Raw genomic sequence first — 21,012 nt, 5'->3', positions numbered from 1 at the left:
TACAATATACACTTTTAAGGCTCTTATCTTGAGACTTTACTCAAAGGCACAGAACCAGTGTAAAAGTACTGGTAGGCAGTTTGTGAGCTGAGGTGAAACAATATATTCATTTTCTTTTTTTTTTCTCTTTCTTTTTTTTTTAAAGATTTTTTTTATTTATTATTTATTTGAGAGAGAGAGAGAATGAGAGAGAGCACATGAGAGGGGGGAGGGTCAGAGGGAGAAGCAGACTCCCTGCCGAGCAGGGAGCCCGATGCGGGACTCGATCCAGGGACTCCAGGATCATGACCTGAGCCGAAGGCAGTCGCTTAACCAACTGAGCCACCCAGGCGCCCTTTCTTTTTTTTTTCTTTCAGATTTTATTTTTAAGTAATCTCTACACCCACCGTGGGGCTCAAACTTACAACCCATAGATCAAAAGTCACATGTGCCACCCACTGAGCCAGCCAGGTGCCCCACAATACATTCATTTTAAATGGACATCTCAGCATTACTGGGAACACAGTTAACTGATTCTAACTACATTTGGGAAATTAGTTAGGATCATCAAGATAGCTTTAAAATTTGACTTGTGACTCTTTCTGACATCTTGAAACAGAAGGGAATAAAGTCCCCTTTGGAAACTGCTTTACCAACCAGCTTACTAGCTGCAGGAGAAAATCAAGGCCTTTGCATTTCCTCTTCTCTCTGCTTGAAAGCTTCTCCTCCAGAGATATCCAGCTCCTCTTTGCAACTGTCACCTCATCAGGAAGACTTTCCCTGACCACCCTATGTAAAAAAGCCCCTGTGCCTCCCAACCACAGTACTCTTTATCCTCCTCTTTCCCTGTTCAATATTTTTCTAAAGATTTTTTTATTTGAGAGAGAAAGAGAAAGCGTGCGTGTGAGCAGAGGGAGGGGCAGAGGGAGGCAGAGAGAGAGAATATCCATGATGAGCAGGAGCCTGACACAGGGCTGGATCCCAGGACCCTGAGATCATGACCTGAGCCAAAATCAAAGAGTCAGACGCTTAACCAACTGAGCCACCCAGGCGCCCCTGTTCTATTTTTTTCATAGCACTATTACCACCTGATATATTTATCAGCAGTTTTATCTCTACACTAGGATATAAGCTCCCCAGATGAGAGAGTGTACTGCTGTATTTCTGTTGCCTCTCATGATGCTTAGCATATGGTAACTCTAAAATCTGCTAAGTATATGAACACTCTCATCTTATTTTAAAGCCAAAAGCAAGGAAAGAAGGAATGAAGGGAAAAAGAAAGAAGACAAAATAAAGAGGGGGGTACCTGGCGGTGGCTCAGTCGGTTAAGCATCTGACTCTTGATTTGGGCTCAGGTCATGATCACAGGGTCATGGGATGGAGCCCCATGTCAGGCTCAGTATACAGTCTGCTTGTCCCTCTTCTTCTGCCCCTCCCCCCGCTTTTGCGTGTGCATGTTCTCTCTCTCTCTCAAATAAATAGGTAAAAATCTTAAAAAAAAATAAAGAGAGAGGGGCACCTGGGTGGTGCAGTTTGGTTTCAGCTCTTGGTTTCAGCTCAGGTTGTGATCTCATGGTCATGAGATTGAGCCCCACACTGGGCTCCATGCTCAGTGCAGAGTCAGCTTGAGATTCTCTCTCCCTCTCCCTCTTGTGCTCTCTCTCTCTAAAAGAAAGGAAGGAAGGAAGGAAAGAAGGAAGGAAGGAAGGAAAGAAGGAAGGAAGGAAGGAAGGAAGGAAGGAAGGAAGGAAGGAAGAAAGAAAGAAAGAAAGAAAGAAAGAAAGAAAGAAAGAAAGAAAGAAAGGAAAGAAAGAAAAAGAAAAAATAAAGAGGGGGGGAAAAGCTATTTAATTTAACTGCTTATTTTATTCACCAGACTTGGCTGAAATGATTTTTGGCTAGTTCCAAAAAATCAAATGCACTCTCAAAGAGCCATGATCAGCTGACCTATGGATGGCAAGTTATTAAACCAAAGCAGGAGTTACCTCTGTGTCGTAGGACCCACTTGGCATGATTTCCTGCAGCTGGATAAGAGTCGTTACGGAGGGCAGAGTGATTATACTTTTTGTAATAAGACTGAACAAATCAGCTCGATCTTCAGAGCCAAATAGCAAGTGGACACCTTGGTAGCTAAGAAAAGACAGTTTAGGAATAGTAAGCTGGGAAGACTTTGATTTGACAGTGGTAAGCAGGGGTCGAAGTAACCCAAGAGGAATGAGTGGACTCGCTGGTGTATAATTCTGGTGGAAGAGACAAAGGGCATGCTTGTTAGCCCGTTTAGACAAATCTCACAAAAGGCTGGAGGAAGAGTTTCAGGGCTCAGAGCCTCCATCCTTGTTCCCTGTCCCTCCCCGCCTTCCCAAGAGGGTACTGGAATGATATCCTTCCAGGCTTTCCTCCAGTTTAACTACGGAGGAAAGCCTGCTATAGTCTAACATGTAAACCGTGATTTTCCAAAGGATGTTCTGCTGAATGTTTGTTAGAGGAATGGTGGATGGAACCAAGTTAAAAATCGTTTTAACTATAGGATTTCTTGGGGCCTTTAATAAGTTAGTGTGCCATACAAATCTCCAAGAAAGATAAACAGCAGGCAGCCCTTCCAAATTTCTTGGACTGTGGAACTCTACTGTCATGAAGCACACACGAGAGTAACTTTCCACTGAATACACTTTGGACAAAACTGAACTCCAAAGAGGTTCCAATAAGGTCTTTCAGATATGATGGTGGCATATATGAAATCAAATTTCTTACACAGAAAACATGGATTTGGCTTCCCCTTCCCTATATAAATAGTTTGCAGAAGTTAAAAGTATGGAACGTGTCAGTTGGCTCTGGTCTTGGCCCTGACTGAGAAAGCAGGACATGTGTAAGGGGCAGGGGGCGGCATGTGGGTGTCACCTGAGGTCAGCGATGGTGACAAAGACCTCCTGGAGCACAGAGCTCAAGAGAGAATGCACAGGCTCCTCTTCTACCAGCATCTGCAATGAGAGGGCAAGAACTTTTTTATTATTATTTTTAAAGATTTTATTTATTTATTTGACAGAGAGAGACACAGCGAGAGAGGGAACACAAGCAGGGGGAGTGGGAGAGGGAGAAGCAGGCTTCCTGCGGAGCAGGACCCTGGGATCATGATCTGAGCCGAAGGCAGACGCATAACGACTGAGCCACCCAGGTGCCCCGAGGGCAAGAACTTTAAAACAGAGTCAAGAACGTGCCAAGTCCTTGGGCTAGACCATCAAAGATGTAGATGGCCTGCAAGAACCACAGCAGGGACTTCATCCTGCTCTTGGCTCCACAGGACCGGCAGCAGGACAGTGGCCAGGCCAGGAGTTTATGCTCTAGAGCCAGAGCCTGAGGCCTGGCGCTGCCTCTTATCAGCTGTTTGAGCGGACACAAGTGATTTACCCTGCCCCTCCCCCCCGTACCTCAGTTTCCTCTTTGTAAAGTGAGGCAACTGTACTCTTTACCATCCCAAGGCGGTTGTGAACACTAATGAGCTAATTCATAATTCCTAGGAGCCCTTGAGAACTCTTAGCATCTGCTACTCATTATTTTTACTACTTGTGATTATTTCCAGTTTAGGCATCCTAACTCCTCTTTCTAGCAAACAGCAATCTCTACTATAGTGTCTAATATTACTATGTGACTTGTCCTAGAAAAGGAATAGCTTTCCAAATTCCAAATTGGCAGAGTTTGGAAAGCTGCCTTGCTTTGTTGGAAAAATCTGTAGAGTGACAGAGAGGAAAAAAGAGGCTCTGGAGCTAGACAGCACCTGGGTTTGCACACTGGCTCTGCCTCTCTCTCCCCGTGTGACCCCGAATGTAGCATTTAACTTCCCCGGGCCCCAGTTTCCTGATCTGTATGGGGGAAAAGAGATACATCTCAGGGAGTTAATAAAAAGAGCAAACGTAAATGGTTGTAGTGGAAGCCTTCCTGGGCTGTCTACCCAGCCTCTCTGGAAAATGCCCCTGGGTCCCAGAATGGGCACCTCACAGCCATGCTTCCGCTAAATCATTCTGTCCCACTAACCACACCTTATCCAGACAGGAGTAGATTCTTTTTCTCAGCACTCTGGAATTGAGACCAAGAGCCTCAATCTTATTTCTGGCTGGCCTACTAAAAAGAGAAAATTTAAAATTTGGGAGCACTGTGCCCTGTGGACAAGGTAACAGGGAGAGCCAATTTTGGGAAGAGAGGTGAGGGAGAGAGAGAGAAATGAAAGTATATACAAAGGAGCAAAGATGAGAGATGGAGAGAAAGTTCTGAGTATGTGACATTTTTTTTTTTTTTTTCTGGCTTCATTCTCTTCTTGGAGCATGTTGCTCTTCCGGTTACAAGATTCTGGGAACGCTCAGTTATCCTAAGAACAAATCTCCCCTTTAGTGTTTCAGCTGCCTCTTGTAGATTTCTCTTTCCTGCCACCAAAAAGACTCACCAGGAACTTAGTGTCCAGGAGGCAGCACTCAATAAATATTACTGTGTTCTCTCTCTTGCCCCTTCCTGACTTTTCTCTTTTCTTTCTCACTTTCCAACTCTGCTCAGATCTTGCTGGTGGCCTGATGCTCTTTCTTGTTTCCTCGAGGAACTCACTTAATTTTACGGCTTTATAGTCTGGAAGGGACAAAGCACAAGACTCTGCCTTCAGCCTCCCAGGGCTCTACTCCCCCAAATCTGGCTCTACTCCCCCAAATCTAGCTATCTCACGGGCATCACCACTAAGAGCATAGCTACATCCTGGCAATTTGGTGTTAAAAAGTGAGTTCATTATCTTCTTCCTCCAAAGGACACACCCTCCCAGCCTTCAGTTGTTGTCAGTGGTGCTCTTTCCCAGGGCTCATAAAAGAGGTGACTTACAATTTCTTTTTCTCGTGTATTCATTTCCCGCATCCAATCAATCATGATGATGGCCACTGTCTGCGCTGCACAGTTCCGGACTCCCCATCCCTACAGCCACTCGCCTCACATGTGGAGGAAGGCAGTGTCTCTTAGCTAAGCCACCAGGCCTGCAATTCCTTTTTTCAATCAGTTAGGTATGAAACCTTATTATTTATTCACAATTATGCTAACTGCAATGGGGAATTCAGAAGTGAGAGGCTATTTTTTGTTTGTCAAGTATTTGTGTAGTAGGAACCTCTTGGGGTGACTATCCAGATTACAGCAATCATCCCTTCTCTGGGAATGGCCTCCAATACACAGAGAGGGATGACCAGAAGTCATGCCCTTACTATATGATGCTGCCCCCAAACATGCCTAGTTGATGAAGGAGTGGAGAACAGACCCAGTCTGGGCCAATCAGATTCTTTCTTCCAGAATCTGGAATTTTTGAATGACAGACACAGATTGGGAGCAGCTGAAGGTCTGAGTCATCGTGATAGGAGAACAAACCCCGCCTTTGAGACCCCAGGAGTTGTCCTGGAACATCCTCTTCTGGAGGCTTGATTGTTAAAAGGCTTAGATTCTAAGGGAGATATCCCAGCATGCTGTTTTTTCTTTTTTAACTAAGTGAGCCAGAGTTGATTTTTATTGCTCTCTCCAAGAAGAATCTTAACCAATCTTAACAAAATGAGACATTTTGTCTCAAAGGCCTTAATGAAAGCCAGACAGATATTACTATCTCCATTTTCCAGGTGGAGCTAGAGGTTCAGAGAAGCTAAGCGATTTGTCTCAGATCACACAGGTTGTGCTTGACAGCACTGGTACTAGAAACTGTGTCTTCTAATTCCTAAAATAGCTCCCTTTCTTCTTCACCGTTCTGCTTCAGGGAGCTCAAACTCTCACCAGCACAACTGGGCAGTCTTCTTATGTTAGTTCAGTCTACTGTGAACTATCCATCCTCCGAAATCCTTCAGCATTTATTATCCATAACACTGAAGAGTCTTTCTGAAACGTCATTCTCATCTACTGCCTGCCTCATGGCTCAAGTGATCCAGTGCCTGTTCAATGCTGAGTGTGACTTTATTTACCAAACAACACAGTAGTAGTAGGATTTTGTGGAGGACCCCAGGTGCAGAATTAGGGTGGACCCCCAAGCGCAAGTCTGACATCATTAAGATTCTAGTATCGCAGGTCGTAGTGCCCATGTCTGCTGTGGAGTACCAACAGCATCTAAAAAGCACCTCCACTGCCATTCTGCCTTGACATAGCCAGGTAGTCATTTGCCGATCAAACCCCTACCCCCGGTCCCTTCTGTCTACCCAATCCAGCACATCCTTCCAGGCTTAGATCAGGAGACCTATCTGGATTAATTTCATGCCAATCTTGTCATCTTTACTCCATATCCTAGTTGCCATTGCATTTCTTCTTTTCTATTGAAGTTCTCAACAGAATTTTTATAGCTTTTTTGACTTTGAGGTAAGACACACAACAAACCGTACATATTTAAAGTGTATAGTTTGAAGATTTTTGACTTAGGTATACATTCACCACAAGATAATGAACATATGGATCACTCCAAAAAGTTTGTGTAAACTTTGTAATTTCTCACTCCTGTTCCTCCCCATTCTACTCCTATTTTCAGGTAACCACTGATCTGATGTCACTTTATACAAGTTTGTATTTTCTGGAATTTTATTTAAATAGAATCATATGATCTATATCTTCTTTGTCTGGCTTCTTTCACACAGCATGATTATGTTGAGATTCATTCAAGTTGTAGCATGTATCAATAGCTCATTCTTTTTTGTTTAAGAGAGAGAGTGTGTGTGTGCGCGTACGTATGCGCAAGCAGGGCGGGAGTGTGGAGGGGCAGAGGGAGAGAGAGAATCTTAAGCAAGCTCCACAATCAGTGCAGAACCCAACACGGGGTTTGATCTCATGACCCTGAGATCATGACCTGAGCTGAAACAAGTCAGACACTTAACCGACTGAGCCACCCAGGCACCCGTGTTCATTCCTTTTTACTGCTGGGTAGTATTCCATTATAAGGATATACCACAATTTATTTATCCATTCATCTGTTGATGGACATTTGGGTGTTTTAGCTGTTACATATAGAGCTTCTATGGACATTTGTGTACATGTTTTTGTTTGACATATGCTTCATTTTACCTAGGAGTAGAACTGCAGGGTCATATGGAAAGTGTTCTAGTGGGTGTATAGTTCAATCTCATTGTGGTTTTAATTTGCTTTTCCCTAATCACAATGATGGAGCATCTTCTCATATGCTTATTTATAAATCTTCTTTGGTGGAGTGTCAAAACAGATCTTTTCCCCTTCCTTTCCATATTCTGTTCATAGCTTCTTTGGGTTTTTTTATTTGGATACTGAGGAGGCATGCATTGGCATGGGTCATGAAAAGACTGGCAAATGCCTTACCATTCTTCTTTATAATGGCCCTGGCTTTCCTCTCCTTGTGGATTACTCAGCAGAAGTGCATCTCCTCCTGGTTGTTGGGAGCTGTACTCTTCTAGTCCCTGCACATGACCTTGCAGGGACTTTGTAGACTTGTCCAATGATGCAATGACTCATGCAATTCTCTCACGGACACCAACTACTTTAACTCTTCTAGGCTGTACCTGCTAGCTCAAATTTTGGTTGATACCTGAAGTGGGTATTTTACCAATGGTTGGACAGATCTAGATGCAGAGTATGGGGAAATTCAGTTTACTTTTGCTGTTTGGGACTTGCATTTGTGGATCTTCTGAGCTGGCTGGTTGAACCAGGTGGCAACTCACTGCTGCCAATCCTTGTGGAAGTGAGATTTTGGAATCATGACATTTGGTTGGCTCCTATGGCTGCCTATAACCTTTCCATGGAGTGTAGCCAAGTAGAGAGCTGTATTCATCCTTAAATCTGCAAAATATCATTCTGTTCTTCTTTTTTAAAAATTTTTGCTAGATTTAAGCAGTGTTATTTTTTTTTAAAGACTTATTTGAGAGAGAGAGTCAGAGGGAGAGGGAGAAAGACAATCCCAAGCAGACTCCTCACTGAGAGCGGAGCCTGACGCAGGGCTCGATCTCACGACCTCGAGATCATGACCTGAGCCAAGACCAAGAGTCAGATGCTTAACCGATTGAGCCAACCAGGCGCCCCTCATTCTGTTCTTTTTGATGTATTATTTGGAATAGTTTTCAACCTATTTATGAGGTGGTCATTTTCAAATGGACTGTAAACTCTTGGAGGGCAAGGATTAACACTTCCAGGAAATTTGCATTCTTTATTGAAGCACCACAGTGTTCTAGATATAGAAGATCCTTGATAATTATCTATTGCTTAACAAACCTGTTGGCTGGTTAGCCTTCAATTCTGAAAACTAATCATCAGTCTAATCAGCCTTATAGATTTATGGGTTGGAAAAAAACTGCTCATTTTCCTGGGGTGTGTAAGAAATCTCAGATTCAGAATTCTAAAGCTTCAGAGAAACTGAAGGGACATTTCACAGACGAGAAAAATAAAGCATCAAAAAATTAAACACTTGCTTAAGTGCATCACTTCCTTTGTAAAGCCCTTCTGGATCTTTTGACATGGAATCAAACTCTCATTCACTCCTCTGTACCCTTACTATACCTGTTTAAACTTTTGTCACAGACCCTGTGACACTTGATTACACCTTTCTTGGTTTCAGGAACAGGGATCCTGTCTTATCTTTGTAACCTCAATTTGCAGCCCAGACACTGCCTGGAACGGTCAGGCACTTAAAAAGGCAATAAACGAATGAGACAGCGATAGACTGCGGCTGGAGTTAGGTATAAATACAATAAAAAGAATATAACCGTATTTCTCAAATGTAAACTATGTGTTAGGTATCACACTACATGGCTTATGTTTATTTCTTATTTAATACTCTCAATAGCTCTGTGAAAGATACAGCTATTTTTATTTTGTAGATGAGGAAGTTGCGGCACTGAGAAGTTACACAGCTTCCCAAAGTCAAACAGCTGAAAAGAGGCAGAACTGGCACCTGAACCTGGGCATTGGATTATAGAGTTTGCCTCACAACTATGACTTCATTAACGAGAATGCAGCATTGTCCTTACTGAGAAATTTAAATGCTGTCTCATTTCTACTCATCTTTTATTTTATTTTTTATTTTTTTAAAGATTTTTATTTATTTGACAGAGAGAGACACGGTGAGAGAGGGAACACCAGCAGGGGGAGTGGGAGAGGGAGAAGCAGGCTTCCCACCGAGCAGGGAGCCCTATGCGGGGCTCGATCCCAGGACCCCGGGATCACGACCCGAGCCAAAGGCAGAGGCTTAACGACTAAGCCACCCAGGCACCCCTCTACCCATCTTTTAGTTGGTTTCCAAGGGTAATTATATTTGTGGAGTACTCCTGAGTATTTCTCCTCCATGCAAAGATACTGGTATGAGAAGAGGTCAAGGAAATTGGTAATATATGTGAAGCCACTAAAACATTTGTTAGTCAAGTCATTGAATTTGTGTGGTCCTGATAATTTGGGATAAGGTCACAATACTTACATTTAGGATACACACAATGTCTTCTATGTGGCTGTGAATGAATGATTCTGTGGTGTCATCATAGGGTAAAGTTCGGCTGAGAGAAGACAAAGATCGTAGGAATGTCAGCTTCTCAAGTTCACTCTGAATTTGTGGAAAAATGATAAAAACACAATTATATACTATAATCTCATTTGATGATTATAGAGGGCTTTTGAGAAGTTTCTTGTAATGTTCTAAACATCTGACATCTCATTCAATCTAGTCTCAGGTCTTTTATTATAAGGAATGAATAAATTACAGAGATGTGGAATTCCTTGTCGACTTGCCCTGTCTGGGTTTGGGACTTTGTTTTCCCTCTCAGCTAGATTAAATGCTAGATTACTAACTGCTCCACGATGGCGCTCCTCACCTTTAGTCTTTGCTTCCCCACCTACCCATCCTGTCTATATACTACTGTCTGATTAAACTTACTAAAGGTTATCTTTGACTGTTACTTCTAGCTCTCTTGATGTCATTAAAGATGATTTTGAGTCTTTAAGATTCCCTATTAAAATGCAAGTTCTTATTTGAAGAGTAAAATCTTTTGTATTATTCTTTTTCTGATTATAAAAGCAGTTATCTATTTATCATAGAAACTTTGAAAAAATAAAGTATGAAGAAGACAATAAAAGACATCAATAATTCCACAATCTTGGGAAAATTTCTTCTCATCTTTCCCTCACAGCCTATAGATAGTATAAACTGGTATAAGCTCTCTGGATAGCAAGTAGCAATATATACAGCCAGAAGCTGACTTCATGGCCTAATTCTTTCTCATCTACATTAGTATAACAATCAACATTGAGTTTCCCTGCTCCAGTTTTGCTCCCCTCCAATCTATTCCCCTAGCTATTACCAGATTCATCTTCACTAAGTGCAAACTTGATCAGGTAGCTCCCTATTAAAATATCTTTCAATGGCACCCATGGATGTCAAGGCCCTCCCAATGTGACCCCAGCTAACCTCTTCAAATTCATCTCCTTGCCCTGCAGCATTCTGAGCATTAGACAGATTAACTTTTATGCTGCCCTTTTCTGGTTCTGGGCCTTTGAGCCTTCTGAATTCTCTATACTTATTTTGCTTACTAAAATCTATATATCCTTTAAGACTAGGAAAATGCATTTTCTCCTGAAGCAGCATTGGGTGCCCTTCCTAAGAGTATCCATAAAGCACATGTATATATTGCTATCATGGTATTTGTGATACTCTGACAAAAACTTATTTTGTCTTATTCATCTATTTTCCCGCCTGGTTGTGGATTCAGGTCAAGACAGGGAATGGATTTTCTTTTCTTTCAATTCACTACAGATCCCAGCCCTTTATTAATTACAAAGAAATGCTTTATAAAGCCCTGCTAACATGAAGTGTAAAGAAAAGTCTGAGTCGGAAGTGAAGACCAACATTCTGGCTTTAAGTGCTTTTTTCCCAAAAACTTTTTATTAGCATTATACATAGAGAAAATGTAAAGTTTGATGAATTTTCCCAAACTAGAAACATCTGTGTATATATAGTCAAAGGAAGTGAAATCTGGATCTGAAAGAGATCTCTGCGCTCCCAAGTTCAATGCAACATTATTCACAATAGTGGAGATATGGAAATAACCTAAGTGTCTGTTGACAAACACCTTCATCACTATCATTTAAACATACCAGCCTTCTGTGAGTTCATCAAACATGCTCTGCTTTCTGCCTCAAGGTTGTTATACATACGATGCCCTATTTCTGGAATACTTCCTCCAATTCTAACTTCTCTTGGTTTCTCCTATTCATTCCTCAGATCTGATCTCCAGGGTTCCTTCCTCAGAAATGCCTTCCCTTGCCCCCAGGTTAAGATAAATTCTTCTGTTATGTGCTCTCACAGAATAAATGAATGAATGAATGTTCTGCTAAACAACAGAATACTGTATTAAGCAGGGTAATATAGATCCATAGCTATTCACCTAGAAAATTTCTTTCATCCCACCATCTCTGATGTTTATTTTTCTATAATTACATGCATTTGTATGTACAGAAGAAAAAGTCTGAAAATATATATACAAAAATGTTAACATTAGTTATCTTGGGAGAGTGGATTAAGGAAGATTCATTTTTCTCCTTTTCTTTCTTTTAATAGCAATTTTATAGTTTTTGTAAACAGAAGCATAAATATAAATACAATTTATAAATGTATATAAATGTTTATTATAAAAACACAAATATAAACATATTTTATAGTCTATAATATCAATTATTTGTATGATAAAGAAATCATAAACGTTTACAATATTTGTTAAAATGGAGGAATAAGTTGGATGACTCAGTATGATTGCTTGTGCATACCTGTAGCTCACCATCAAAAACCTCCTGGATAGACTGGATCAGCCTCTCAACAATGGCCTCACTGAGGGGGTCCTTTTGGGTCAGGCGTCTGAAGCTATCTGTGAGCGGTTCCCGAGAGAGTCCAGCGATGTCAGAGATGTTGGAGTCTAATACCGAAAGAAACACAGCAGATTACATATCTGTACTACGTAGAGTTATACAGTCATAATGGGGAGATCCACCGGATGTCAGGATAGACGTGACCTGGTCTCACCCTTACTATCTGCTCTGCAACCTTGACTAAGTCTCTTCTGCTCTCCAAGTCTGTCTTCCCAATTACAAATTCAGTGTTTTCTAAGGGACTCCTAAGCTACAAAAACCTTTAAGAGTGAGCTATAGCAGAGTGGTTAAGAGCATGGACTTTACGTCTCAGTCTGAGACTAATTTGAATCCTTGCTCTACCCCTTATTAGTTGTATGACCTTTATCAAGTTAGTTTGCCTCTTGGAATCTTAGTTTCTTCACCTGCAAAACAGGGTTATCACGAGGATTAAGTGAGGTAATGAATACAAAAGATTTATCTCAGTATGTGGTCCACAGTAAGCCCTAATGGTCGGTATTATTATTAAATTCAAAATGACTATGACTCTGTGATGACAAGAGCTTAAAATACAGTAGCAGCCCCTTGCTGGTCTCTTCCTACTGGACCAGGCTGCAGTAGGTGTTTGAGGGACCTCCTTCCAGACCTGGGATATACTTTAAGAGCACAGGCTCCGGAGTTGGTCTGCCTAGGCTTGGACCCTTGCTCTACCTCTTTCTAGCATTCTGACCGTGCGTGATCTTACTTTTTCTGGGTCTGTTTCTTCATTTCCAAAATGGGGATGATAGTAGAACCTACCTCGTTTGGTTGATACCGAGCTAGGACCAAGGAGGTGGTGGCAAATATTATTCCTTTGCTGGTGACAGTGATTATGGTGGTATCATTTCCCCCTTCATATAGCTTTACATCCTTACCTCCTCTGTTTTCCAAAACCAAGTTCTTTATTCCTATTGGGGAAATAGTCTTACTATTTCCCTCTTAACACACTCATCATCAGGGTTTCTACCTCTCCACTTCTGTACACTTTTTGCTCTCCTGAATTACAACCTCTCTGCAAATTCCTGCCACCCACTGTCACATTCTTCTCATGCAATAGAAGCCCTATCTCATTCAGCTCTCATGCTTCTCCCTACATGTTTCTCCTTCTTCTTCCCTACCTTCCCTACCTCCTACCTCCTTTGCCTAGCTAACTGCTACTCATCCTTCAGGGCTCTGCTCCAGGATGCCTTTCTTGACTCTCCTCTTTGCCCATTTTGACCAAGTATCCACCTAACTGCTAAAAAACCTCTTTATATTTGCTCCCTACCTACACTCCCAATCACCCATATTAAACTGAGTTCCAATCATTTATCTACAAGTACACTGTGTCTACTCCGTTCATTACTAAATCTCCAGCAGCTAGATCCGTGTTTACGGCATAGTAGGACTTCAATAAATGCTTGCTGAATGAGTGTAGAAATGGAGAAATGTGTTCCTCAAATAGTCTTTCCTGTCTCATGCACATGCTATTATATCTATCTGGAATGTTCTTTCCTCTACTTCTCACATGGGTTGCTCTTTGATATCCTTGAGGCCTCCTTTAGGTTTAAACAGCACCATCTTAGATAGGTGTTCTCTGCGAACCATGGCTTAAAATAAGTTCCCATCTCCCTTATTTTTTGTCTCAGCCCCTTGTATAATTCTTTCATAGTATTAACTACAATTTGTAATTACTTTATTTAATATCTGTTTACTTATTTTGGTCCTTTTCAGCAAATTCTGTGAGGGCAGGGACCATGTCGGTCTTGTTCACTGCTGTATATTCAACAACTGGTACTCAGTAAATGCTTGTAGAATAAATGAAAAGATATATTCTATAGCCCAATCAAGGGTCCACCCACAACCACCTTTCCCTTCTCAGAATCATTCTAGCACTTAGACTCTGTGCAAGTCTGTAGGATTAACTATCTCAGTTTCCTGTATGTCTAGACTAATATATTTTATCTCATTGTGCCAACCATATTCCAAGGTCTTAAATTCAGGGACCAAATTCATTGTCAAAGTCTAGTTGAGGGCTCTCATCCAGCAGCTTGACTCAAACAGAGAAGCCCTTTTCTCCACTTCCCTTCCTTCCTTAAAAAAAAAAAAAAAAAAGAAAAAAATCCTTTCCCCCTTTTACCTGTAAGTTCAAGGCTACTTGGATCTTTTTCAATATTCTCTAAGTTGCTCAGCTGCAAATCCACACTCCCTGAATCATTGTCAGAAGCACAAGGGATCACTACTTCTTCCCGACTACAGATCCTAGGAATGAAGAGGGGATTAGAAATATTAGTATTTTATTTATTTATTTATTTATTTAATTTTATTTAAAATCAATTAATTAACATACAGTATATTATTAGTTTCAGAAGTAGAATTTAGTGATTCATCAGATGCATATAACACCCAGTGCTCATTACATCAAGTGCCCTCCTAATGCCCATCACCCAATTACCCCTTCTCCCCACCCACCTCTCCTCCATTGAACCTCAGTTTGTTTCCTATAGTTAAGAGTCTCTTATGGTTTGTCAAGAAATATTAGTATTTTAGGACCGCTTCTGTCTCATCACTTGAGAGAAAGCTTAAATGTCACATTCTCAGAGAAGCATTTATTGATCACCAGTCTAGGTTAGGTAGCCTCTCCCCACCCCAGTCCCACAGTTCTTTTCTTATTTTTTCCCATAGTATTTAACCATTACCTACAATTAACAAGTTCATTTGTGTTTGTTGACTGTTTCCCATCAGACTAGAAGCTCCATGAAGGGAGAAACCTTGTCTACATACTCATGGTTGAATTGCCAGCACCTAGCATATTGTCAGCCTCATGGGGCATGAATGGATAGGTAAGAAATACTATGCTGCTGTTAAAAGAAACTGAGGTAGAACACCCCCCAATTCCCCTTACCCTTTCCTACTTCTTCTGTTCCTATAGCACACAATCCCTTCTAATATATCATTCACATATTTATGATATTGTTTATCATCTATTTCCTCCTGCTACAATGTAGCTCCAGGAAGGCAAAGATCTGTGGCTGCTTTGTTCATGAATGTATTCTAAGAGACTAGAATGCCTGGCACATGGAAATGCTCAATAAATATTGGTTGAGTGGGTGAATCTCTATTTGCCGAATGTTTAGCATGTATTAATGAATGAAAAAGCAAGTTGTCAAACAATCTGTGTAAACTGTGTGTGTACATACAGACACGTAGACACGCACAAATGTTGGGATACGTGTAGAAAAACTTTTGGTATTCAAATCAAACATCTGTGGAGTGGAATTTTTGAGAGAAAAAAATTAGTTTTTAAACTTTTATACTGCCTGAATTTTTTTTACATTGGCATGAATAGCATATATTGACAAAGATGTGGAGCACAGAACTCATAAGTCACAGTTACAGTGTAAACTGGTACAACCATTTTGGAAATAATTTGGCATTATCTAGTAAAGTCGCAAATGTGCCTATACTATGACTCACTATTTCACTCCTAGGAATGTATTCCAATGAAACTCTTACCCATGTGCATTAGGAATATATGCAAGAATCAGCACAGCAGTAGACATCATAGCAAAAAACTAGACACCCAATGGCCTACCAACAGTAGAATAAACTATGGTAATTCATCCAATAAAGTACTATATACTAGAATGAGTTCTAGCTATGCACAGCAATGCAGATAAATCTTACCATGTTGAGAAAAAAAAGAAAGTCACAGAAAAAATACATAGTAAATTCCATTTATATAAAATTAAGAAATATGCAAAAGTAAACAAATACTGTTTGGAGTTATAAACATATACAGTAAAACTGTGAAGAAAAGCAAGGAAACAATATAACCTATAACCTGCAGGAGGGGGATCTCTGAGCAGAGAGAAAGGGGATGGAATGGGTAAGACTAGAAAGAGAACGTAAAAGTTATGGTTATATCGCTTCTCTGCCTTTTGGCTAAGATCCAGTGTAAAAGTTATGGTTATTTTATTTATTTATTTTTTTTTAAAGAATTTATTTACTTGACAGAGAGAGACACACAGCGAGAGAGGGAACACAAGCAAGGGGAGTGGGAGAGGGAGAAGCAGGCCTCCCGTAGAGCAGAGAGCCCGATGCGGGGCTCGATCCCAGGACCCGGGGATCATGACCTGAGCCGAAGGCAGACGCTTAACGACTGAGCCACCCAGGCGCCCCTATTTTTTTTTTTTTTAAGTAGGCTCTACTCCCAGGGTGGAGCCCAATGTGAGGCTTGAACTCACGACCCTGAGAGCAAGATCTGAGCTGAAATCAAAAGTCCAGATGCTTAACTGACTGAGCCACCCAGGCGCCTCTGTTTTTTAATGGGATGGCAAGTACACAATTTCACTGTATCATTCTTTTTTCTTTATGTATGTTTATAAATATTGTTTTTTCATTTAGTCAATTGTAAATAAAACAATTTTGGGAAAAAAACCCAAACCAATAAAGTTTGAGCTTCTTCCTGTGTACTTATATTTAATAATTAAAAAAATCCCAGTTAATTAAAAACAAACAAACCAGGGCGCCTGGGTGGTTCAGTCAGTTAAGCGTCTGCCTTCGGCTCAGGTCATGATCCCAGAGCGTGTGATGGGGCCTTGCATCAGGCTCCATGTTCAGCAGGGAGTCTGCTTCTCCCTCTGCCCCTCCCCCTGCTCATGCTCATGCTCCCTCTCCCTCTCAAATAAATAAATAAATAAATAAAATCTTTAAAACAGACAAACAAACCCTCTAAGAGTAGAATGGCTGGGTCATGCAGTAGGTCATATAACTGTCTTTTTAAAAAGCTACAAATCTCTTTTCTAATATGACTGCACCATTTTCCATTTCCACCAGCAGTATATTCAAGTTCCAGTTGTTCCACATCCTTGCCAGCATTTGGTATTATTGATCTTTTTTATATTAACTATTTCAGCGGATATATAGCAATATCTCCTGGTGACTTAATATACAATGCAATCAATGTGTAATGGTGTTGATTATCTTTTCATGTGTTTATCTGCTCTATGTATATCTTTTCTTTTTTAAGATTTTATTTATTTGACAGGGAGAGATAGTGAGAGCAGGAACACAAGCAGGGGGAGTGGGAGAGGGAGAAGCAGGCCCCCTGCCAAGCACGGAGCCCCATCCCAGGACCCTGGGATCACCACCTGAGCCGAAGGCAGACGCTTAACAACTGAGCCACCCAGGCCCCCTCTGCTCTATGTATATCTTGATGAAGTGCCTATTCAAGTCTTTTGCCTGTGTTTTTTACTGGGTTGCTTGCAGTGGTATGTTGGTAAATGTTTAAAACAGACTTTCTAAGTGTAGTTTTTAAGTGAATGCTGGTTGATATTTTCATTTACATTAATGAGTACGATGTAACTGAAACTTCAGAAGTGACTTCTCTGAGTTGGATAATACTTTTCAAACACTAGAATGATCCTCCCTCAAGTTTTTGAGCTATTCGCAATGTAAAGCCTATAGACATGACACACTTCTAAATTTAATCTCTATTAACATTTCTCCATCATTAAGTTCAGACATAACAAAGCAGAAAATCAAGCCCTGGTGTGTAGCATTTGCTGATCCTATGGTGTAAATATTCCCATTGTGGCCAAAATCAAGCTACTGATGTTACTTTGGAAAAAGATGTGCACATCACCATATAATATTCCCACCATATAGATGCAATAGATATAAGCAACCACAAAAGCATACAAAATGGGAAAATGTAGTAAAATAATAACAAAATGATGAGTGGTTTTCAATAGACTATTTATTTCGTTGTAAGTCTGTATAATTTAATTTTTCTAAATAGCTGTATTTAACAAGCTATTTTCAAAATTCTTGCTAAATTTAAAAATTTTATTTATTTTTAGAGAGGGAGAGTGTGAGCAGGGGGAGGAGCAGAGGGGGAGCGAGAGGATGAGGGAAAGAATCCCAAGCAGGCTCCACTCTGAGCCTGGAGTCCTACGTGGGGCTGGATACCAGGACCCCAAGATCATGATGACCTGAGCCAACACCAAGATGCTCAACGACTGAGCCACCCAGACGTCCCCCCTTGCTAAATTTCGTAAGTGACTCTTGCAAGCCAGTATGAAATGGCTTCAGCACATCAGTGGTTGTCTTATTATTGAGTTGTTAGAGTTGTTTTTTCTAAAGATTTATTTATTTGAGAGAGACCTGCTACTTCTGTAAAATTGGGCTAATATGCTCCTCAAAGTTACTGCGAAGAGTACTAAGTCCACAGAAATGCTTTGCAAATCAAAGAAAACATCACTCATTAGGTCAGTTATTGACAAGCGAAACAATCTTTGGAGGAAATTGCCGTAATTTCCTAAAGAGAGAAAAAAAAAAAGAACGAACGAAAAAGAAAGCCCTTCCTCACGGGACCCTTCCCATTCCTTTAAAATTGACCAGGCTGTAGAGAGACGACTGAGTGACGGCGCTATCGGCCAATCAACGCGATCGGCCAATCAGCGGAGGCCCCGTTTCGGGCCCACCCCGAAGCCTCGTCCAACCGCGTACTGGTAGCACCCGGATTAGGACCGTTGAGAGGCGGCCGGTTCCAAGTGGCCCAGGTCGCGGGGGGGGGAGAGGCCGGCCTGTACACGAGGACGGCGCCGCCCTTTCCGCGCGGGAACTGGAATTTGGGCCGCGGTTGCTGGGACCGGGCCGACCCAGCGGGGCGGCGGGGACTGACCTGTGCCTAGAGCCCATCCCAGCACGCGCAGCCTGCCGCGAGTCCCTGGTGTCCCCTCCGGCGCGCTCTTGGAGCCACTTTCCCGAGCGGAAGTCAGTCTCCGGCTCGGGCCCTGGTGGGACCTGCTCGAAGGAATGGCGTCGCCGGGTGAGGCGTTGTGCATGGCTCGACGACGGGGCCCCGCGGCCGGCACGCCTTGGCGAGTGGGCCGTAGCCCGCGGGAGGCTAGTGCTCGCTACTCGGGAGCCGGCCACGCGGGAGTTTCTTCCCCTGTGGGGCAGGGGCATGGACTCGGGCTCGGGCTCTTTTGGGGTCGAGTGTGTGACGGAGGGCTGGCGAGCGGGTGGGATTGCGGGCGAATGGAGGTGGGGTGGGTGCCAGTGCGGCGCGGAGCTACGGGTGCCCCCGAGGCCCAGCCGGGGGCCGCGGTTAACCCTAGGTCTGACTTCCCTCATTCATTTGATTCGCGGCGGCTCCCGAGCCGGGTGGTCTAAGAGTGAGCTTTTGGCCAAGTCGTCCTTTGGACCGTGGCTTCCTTCGTTGTGAAAAGGAGCAAGGAAATCACTCATCTCTCTGGGAGCTTAGAGTATAAATTCTGAAGTTAGATTTTCCTGGGGCAAACTTGTAGTTTGTCAAGTATTTGTTAATGTGACCCAGTCCAAGTTCCTTAACCCCTCTGCACCTCAGTTTCTGATCTGTAAACTAGGTTAGTCACATTATCCGCCGCATAAATTGCTGTATTAAGTGAGCTGAGCCCCGTGCATAGTTTAGAATAGTGCATGGCACTAAGCAAGCATCAATAAAGTTAACTGCATTGCTAGTTATTGGGCGGGCACTGTGCACGATGAGAGCATGTAGTCTCACGGCGGCGTGGGGAATGTGTACTATTATGTACGTTTGACAGATAGGAAGACAGAATTTCAGAGAAGAAAAGTAACTTGCCCAAGGTAACAGTGAATAAGACAGTGGGTCATTGCTCCATTTTTTGAAAAGTTGAGGGTAATAGAGTGGTTAAAAAACAAACTTTGGATTCAAACTGCCTGCATTCTGATTCTCAGTTATGTGTCTTAGGGCAGGTAACTCCTAGTGAGTCTCAATTTCTTCATCTGTAAACCGCACTCACTTGGATGTTGTGAAGATTTAATGACTCAATGCATGCCAGGTACTTAGCATAGTATGGACATACCCCACACGTGTTAAGTGCTCAAATTTTACCCAAAAATGTTGTCACTATTAATTCGAGGTGGGAAGATTAGAATTCTGACATAGATGCTGTGTTAGGGGAATTTATAGTCTAGCTGGGAAAATGCCAGTTGTCATTTACTAGATCTTAATATATTAAGTGCTATATTAAGCATGTAATATATTGCATGTACACAAGGCACTGGGGATTCAGCATTAGTATCTTTTTGACTCTTTTTCTTACATTTTTCTGTCCTTTAGCAGTTCTGGCTTTGACCTTGAATTCTAGCTGGACTCTGACCACTTCTCACCTCTACTGCTGTCACCCTGGCTGTGACCACCATCATCTTTTTACTTGGATTATTACTAACTGGTGTCCCTCTTTAGGTTCTTTCTCCTGCCTAGTCTCAACACAGTTTTGTTTATTCTCAACACAATGATCCTGTTAAATTCTAAGTCAAATCATTCCTCTTCTCAAAACTTTCTAGTGGCTCCCATCTCTCAGTATAAGCCAGAGTCCCTACAAAGGTTTAAAAGGTCCTTCAGATTTGGCCTCTGCTACCTCTTTCACCTCTTCCATACTTTTCACCCTTTGCTTATGCCACTCTAACTATACTTTCCTCTTTGCTAATGTCAAAGAATACCACATATACAGGGTCTTTGCACTTGCTTTTCTTCTTGGAATAGTTTACCCCAAAATATCTTTGTGATGCTCCTTCTTTTCCTTCAGGTCTATACACAATAGCTTTATTTCTTAGTTAGACCTTCATAGACTACCATATTTAAAATCGTAACTCTGGGGCACCTGGGTGGCTCAAGTCGGTTAGGCATCTGCCTTCAGCTTAGGTCATGATCCCAGGGTCCTGGGATTGAGCCCCGTGTTGGGCTCCCTGCTCGGTGGAGAGCCTGCTTCTCCCTCTCCCTCTGCTGCTCCCCCTGCTTGTGTGTGTTCTCTCTCTCTGTGTCAAATAAATAAATAAAATCTTAAAAAAAAATAAAAATAAAATCGTAATTCTTCTCAGATATCTCTTCTGTGCTTTATTTTTCTCCATAGCACTTTTCACCTTCTAATGTGATAAATAATGTTTCTTTCTTTTTTTTTTAAGATTTTATTTATTTGAGAGCACGAGAGAGATAGCATGAGCAGGATGAGGGGCAGAAGGAGAGGGAGAAGCAGGCTCCTGCTGAGCAGGGAGCCCGATGCAGGGCTTGATCCCAGGACCCTAAGATCATGACCTGAGCTGAAGGCAGATGCCTCACCGACTGAGCCACCCAGACACCCCATAAATAATGTTTCTTAATTGTGTTGT

At 42.0% G+C, this 21,012-nt stretch overlaps 2 protein-coding genes across 3 annotated transcripts in view; one reads left to right on the top strand and one right to left on the bottom strand.

Annotated features, from left to right (window-relative positions):
* MROH8 (maestro heat like repeat family member 8) overlaps nucleotides 1-20,497 on the bottom strand; it is a 56,791-nt gene extending 36,294 nt beyond the window's left edge. Inside the window, exons 1-6 of the mRNA XM_032419306.1 lie at nucleotides 18,521-20,497; nucleotides 13,973-14,094; nucleotides 11,737-11,882; nucleotides 9,398-9,520; nucleotides 2,878-2,957; nucleotides 1,965-2,109 (exon numbers count right to left, since the gene is read on the bottom strand). Of these exons, the coding sequence (XP_032275197.1) occupies nucleotides 1,965-2,109; nucleotides 2,878-2,957; nucleotides 9,398-9,520; nucleotides 11,737-11,882; nucleotides 13,973-14,094; nucleotides 18,521-18,975 (1,071 nt within the window). The 5' untranslated portion in view covers nucleotides 18,976-20,497. The remainder of the gene's footprint in view (nucleotides 1-1,964; nucleotides 2,110-2,877; nucleotides 2,958-9,397; nucleotides 9,521-11,736; nucleotides 11,883-13,972; nucleotides 14,095-18,520) is intronic.
* The window catches only part of RPN2 (ribophorin II), a 59,903-nt gene continuing 57,251 nt past the window's right edge, over nucleotides 18,361-21,012 (top strand). For both annotated transcript variants that reach the window (XM_032419308.1, XM_032419307.1), the window contains exon 1: nucleotides 18,361-18,667. In XM_032419308.1, the coding sequence (XP_032275199.1) occupies nucleotides 18,655-18,667 (13 nt within the window). In that variant the 5' untranslated portion in view covers nucleotides 18,361-18,654. The remainder of the gene's footprint in view (nucleotides 18,668-21,012) is intronic.

The sequence above is a fragment of the Phoca vitulina genome, unplaced genomic scaffold (genome assembly GCF_004348235.1).
Source record: "Phoca vitulina isolate PV1807 unplaced genomic scaffold, GSC_HSeal_1.0 scaffold22, whole genome shotgun sequence".
NCBI classification, from domain to species: domain Eukaryota; kingdom Metazoa; phylum Chordata; class Mammalia; order Carnivora; family Phocidae; genus Phoca; species Phoca vitulina.
The sequence above is the reverse complement of the archived record's forward strand: the minus strand, read 5'-3'. Positions and strand labels throughout refer to the sequence as shown.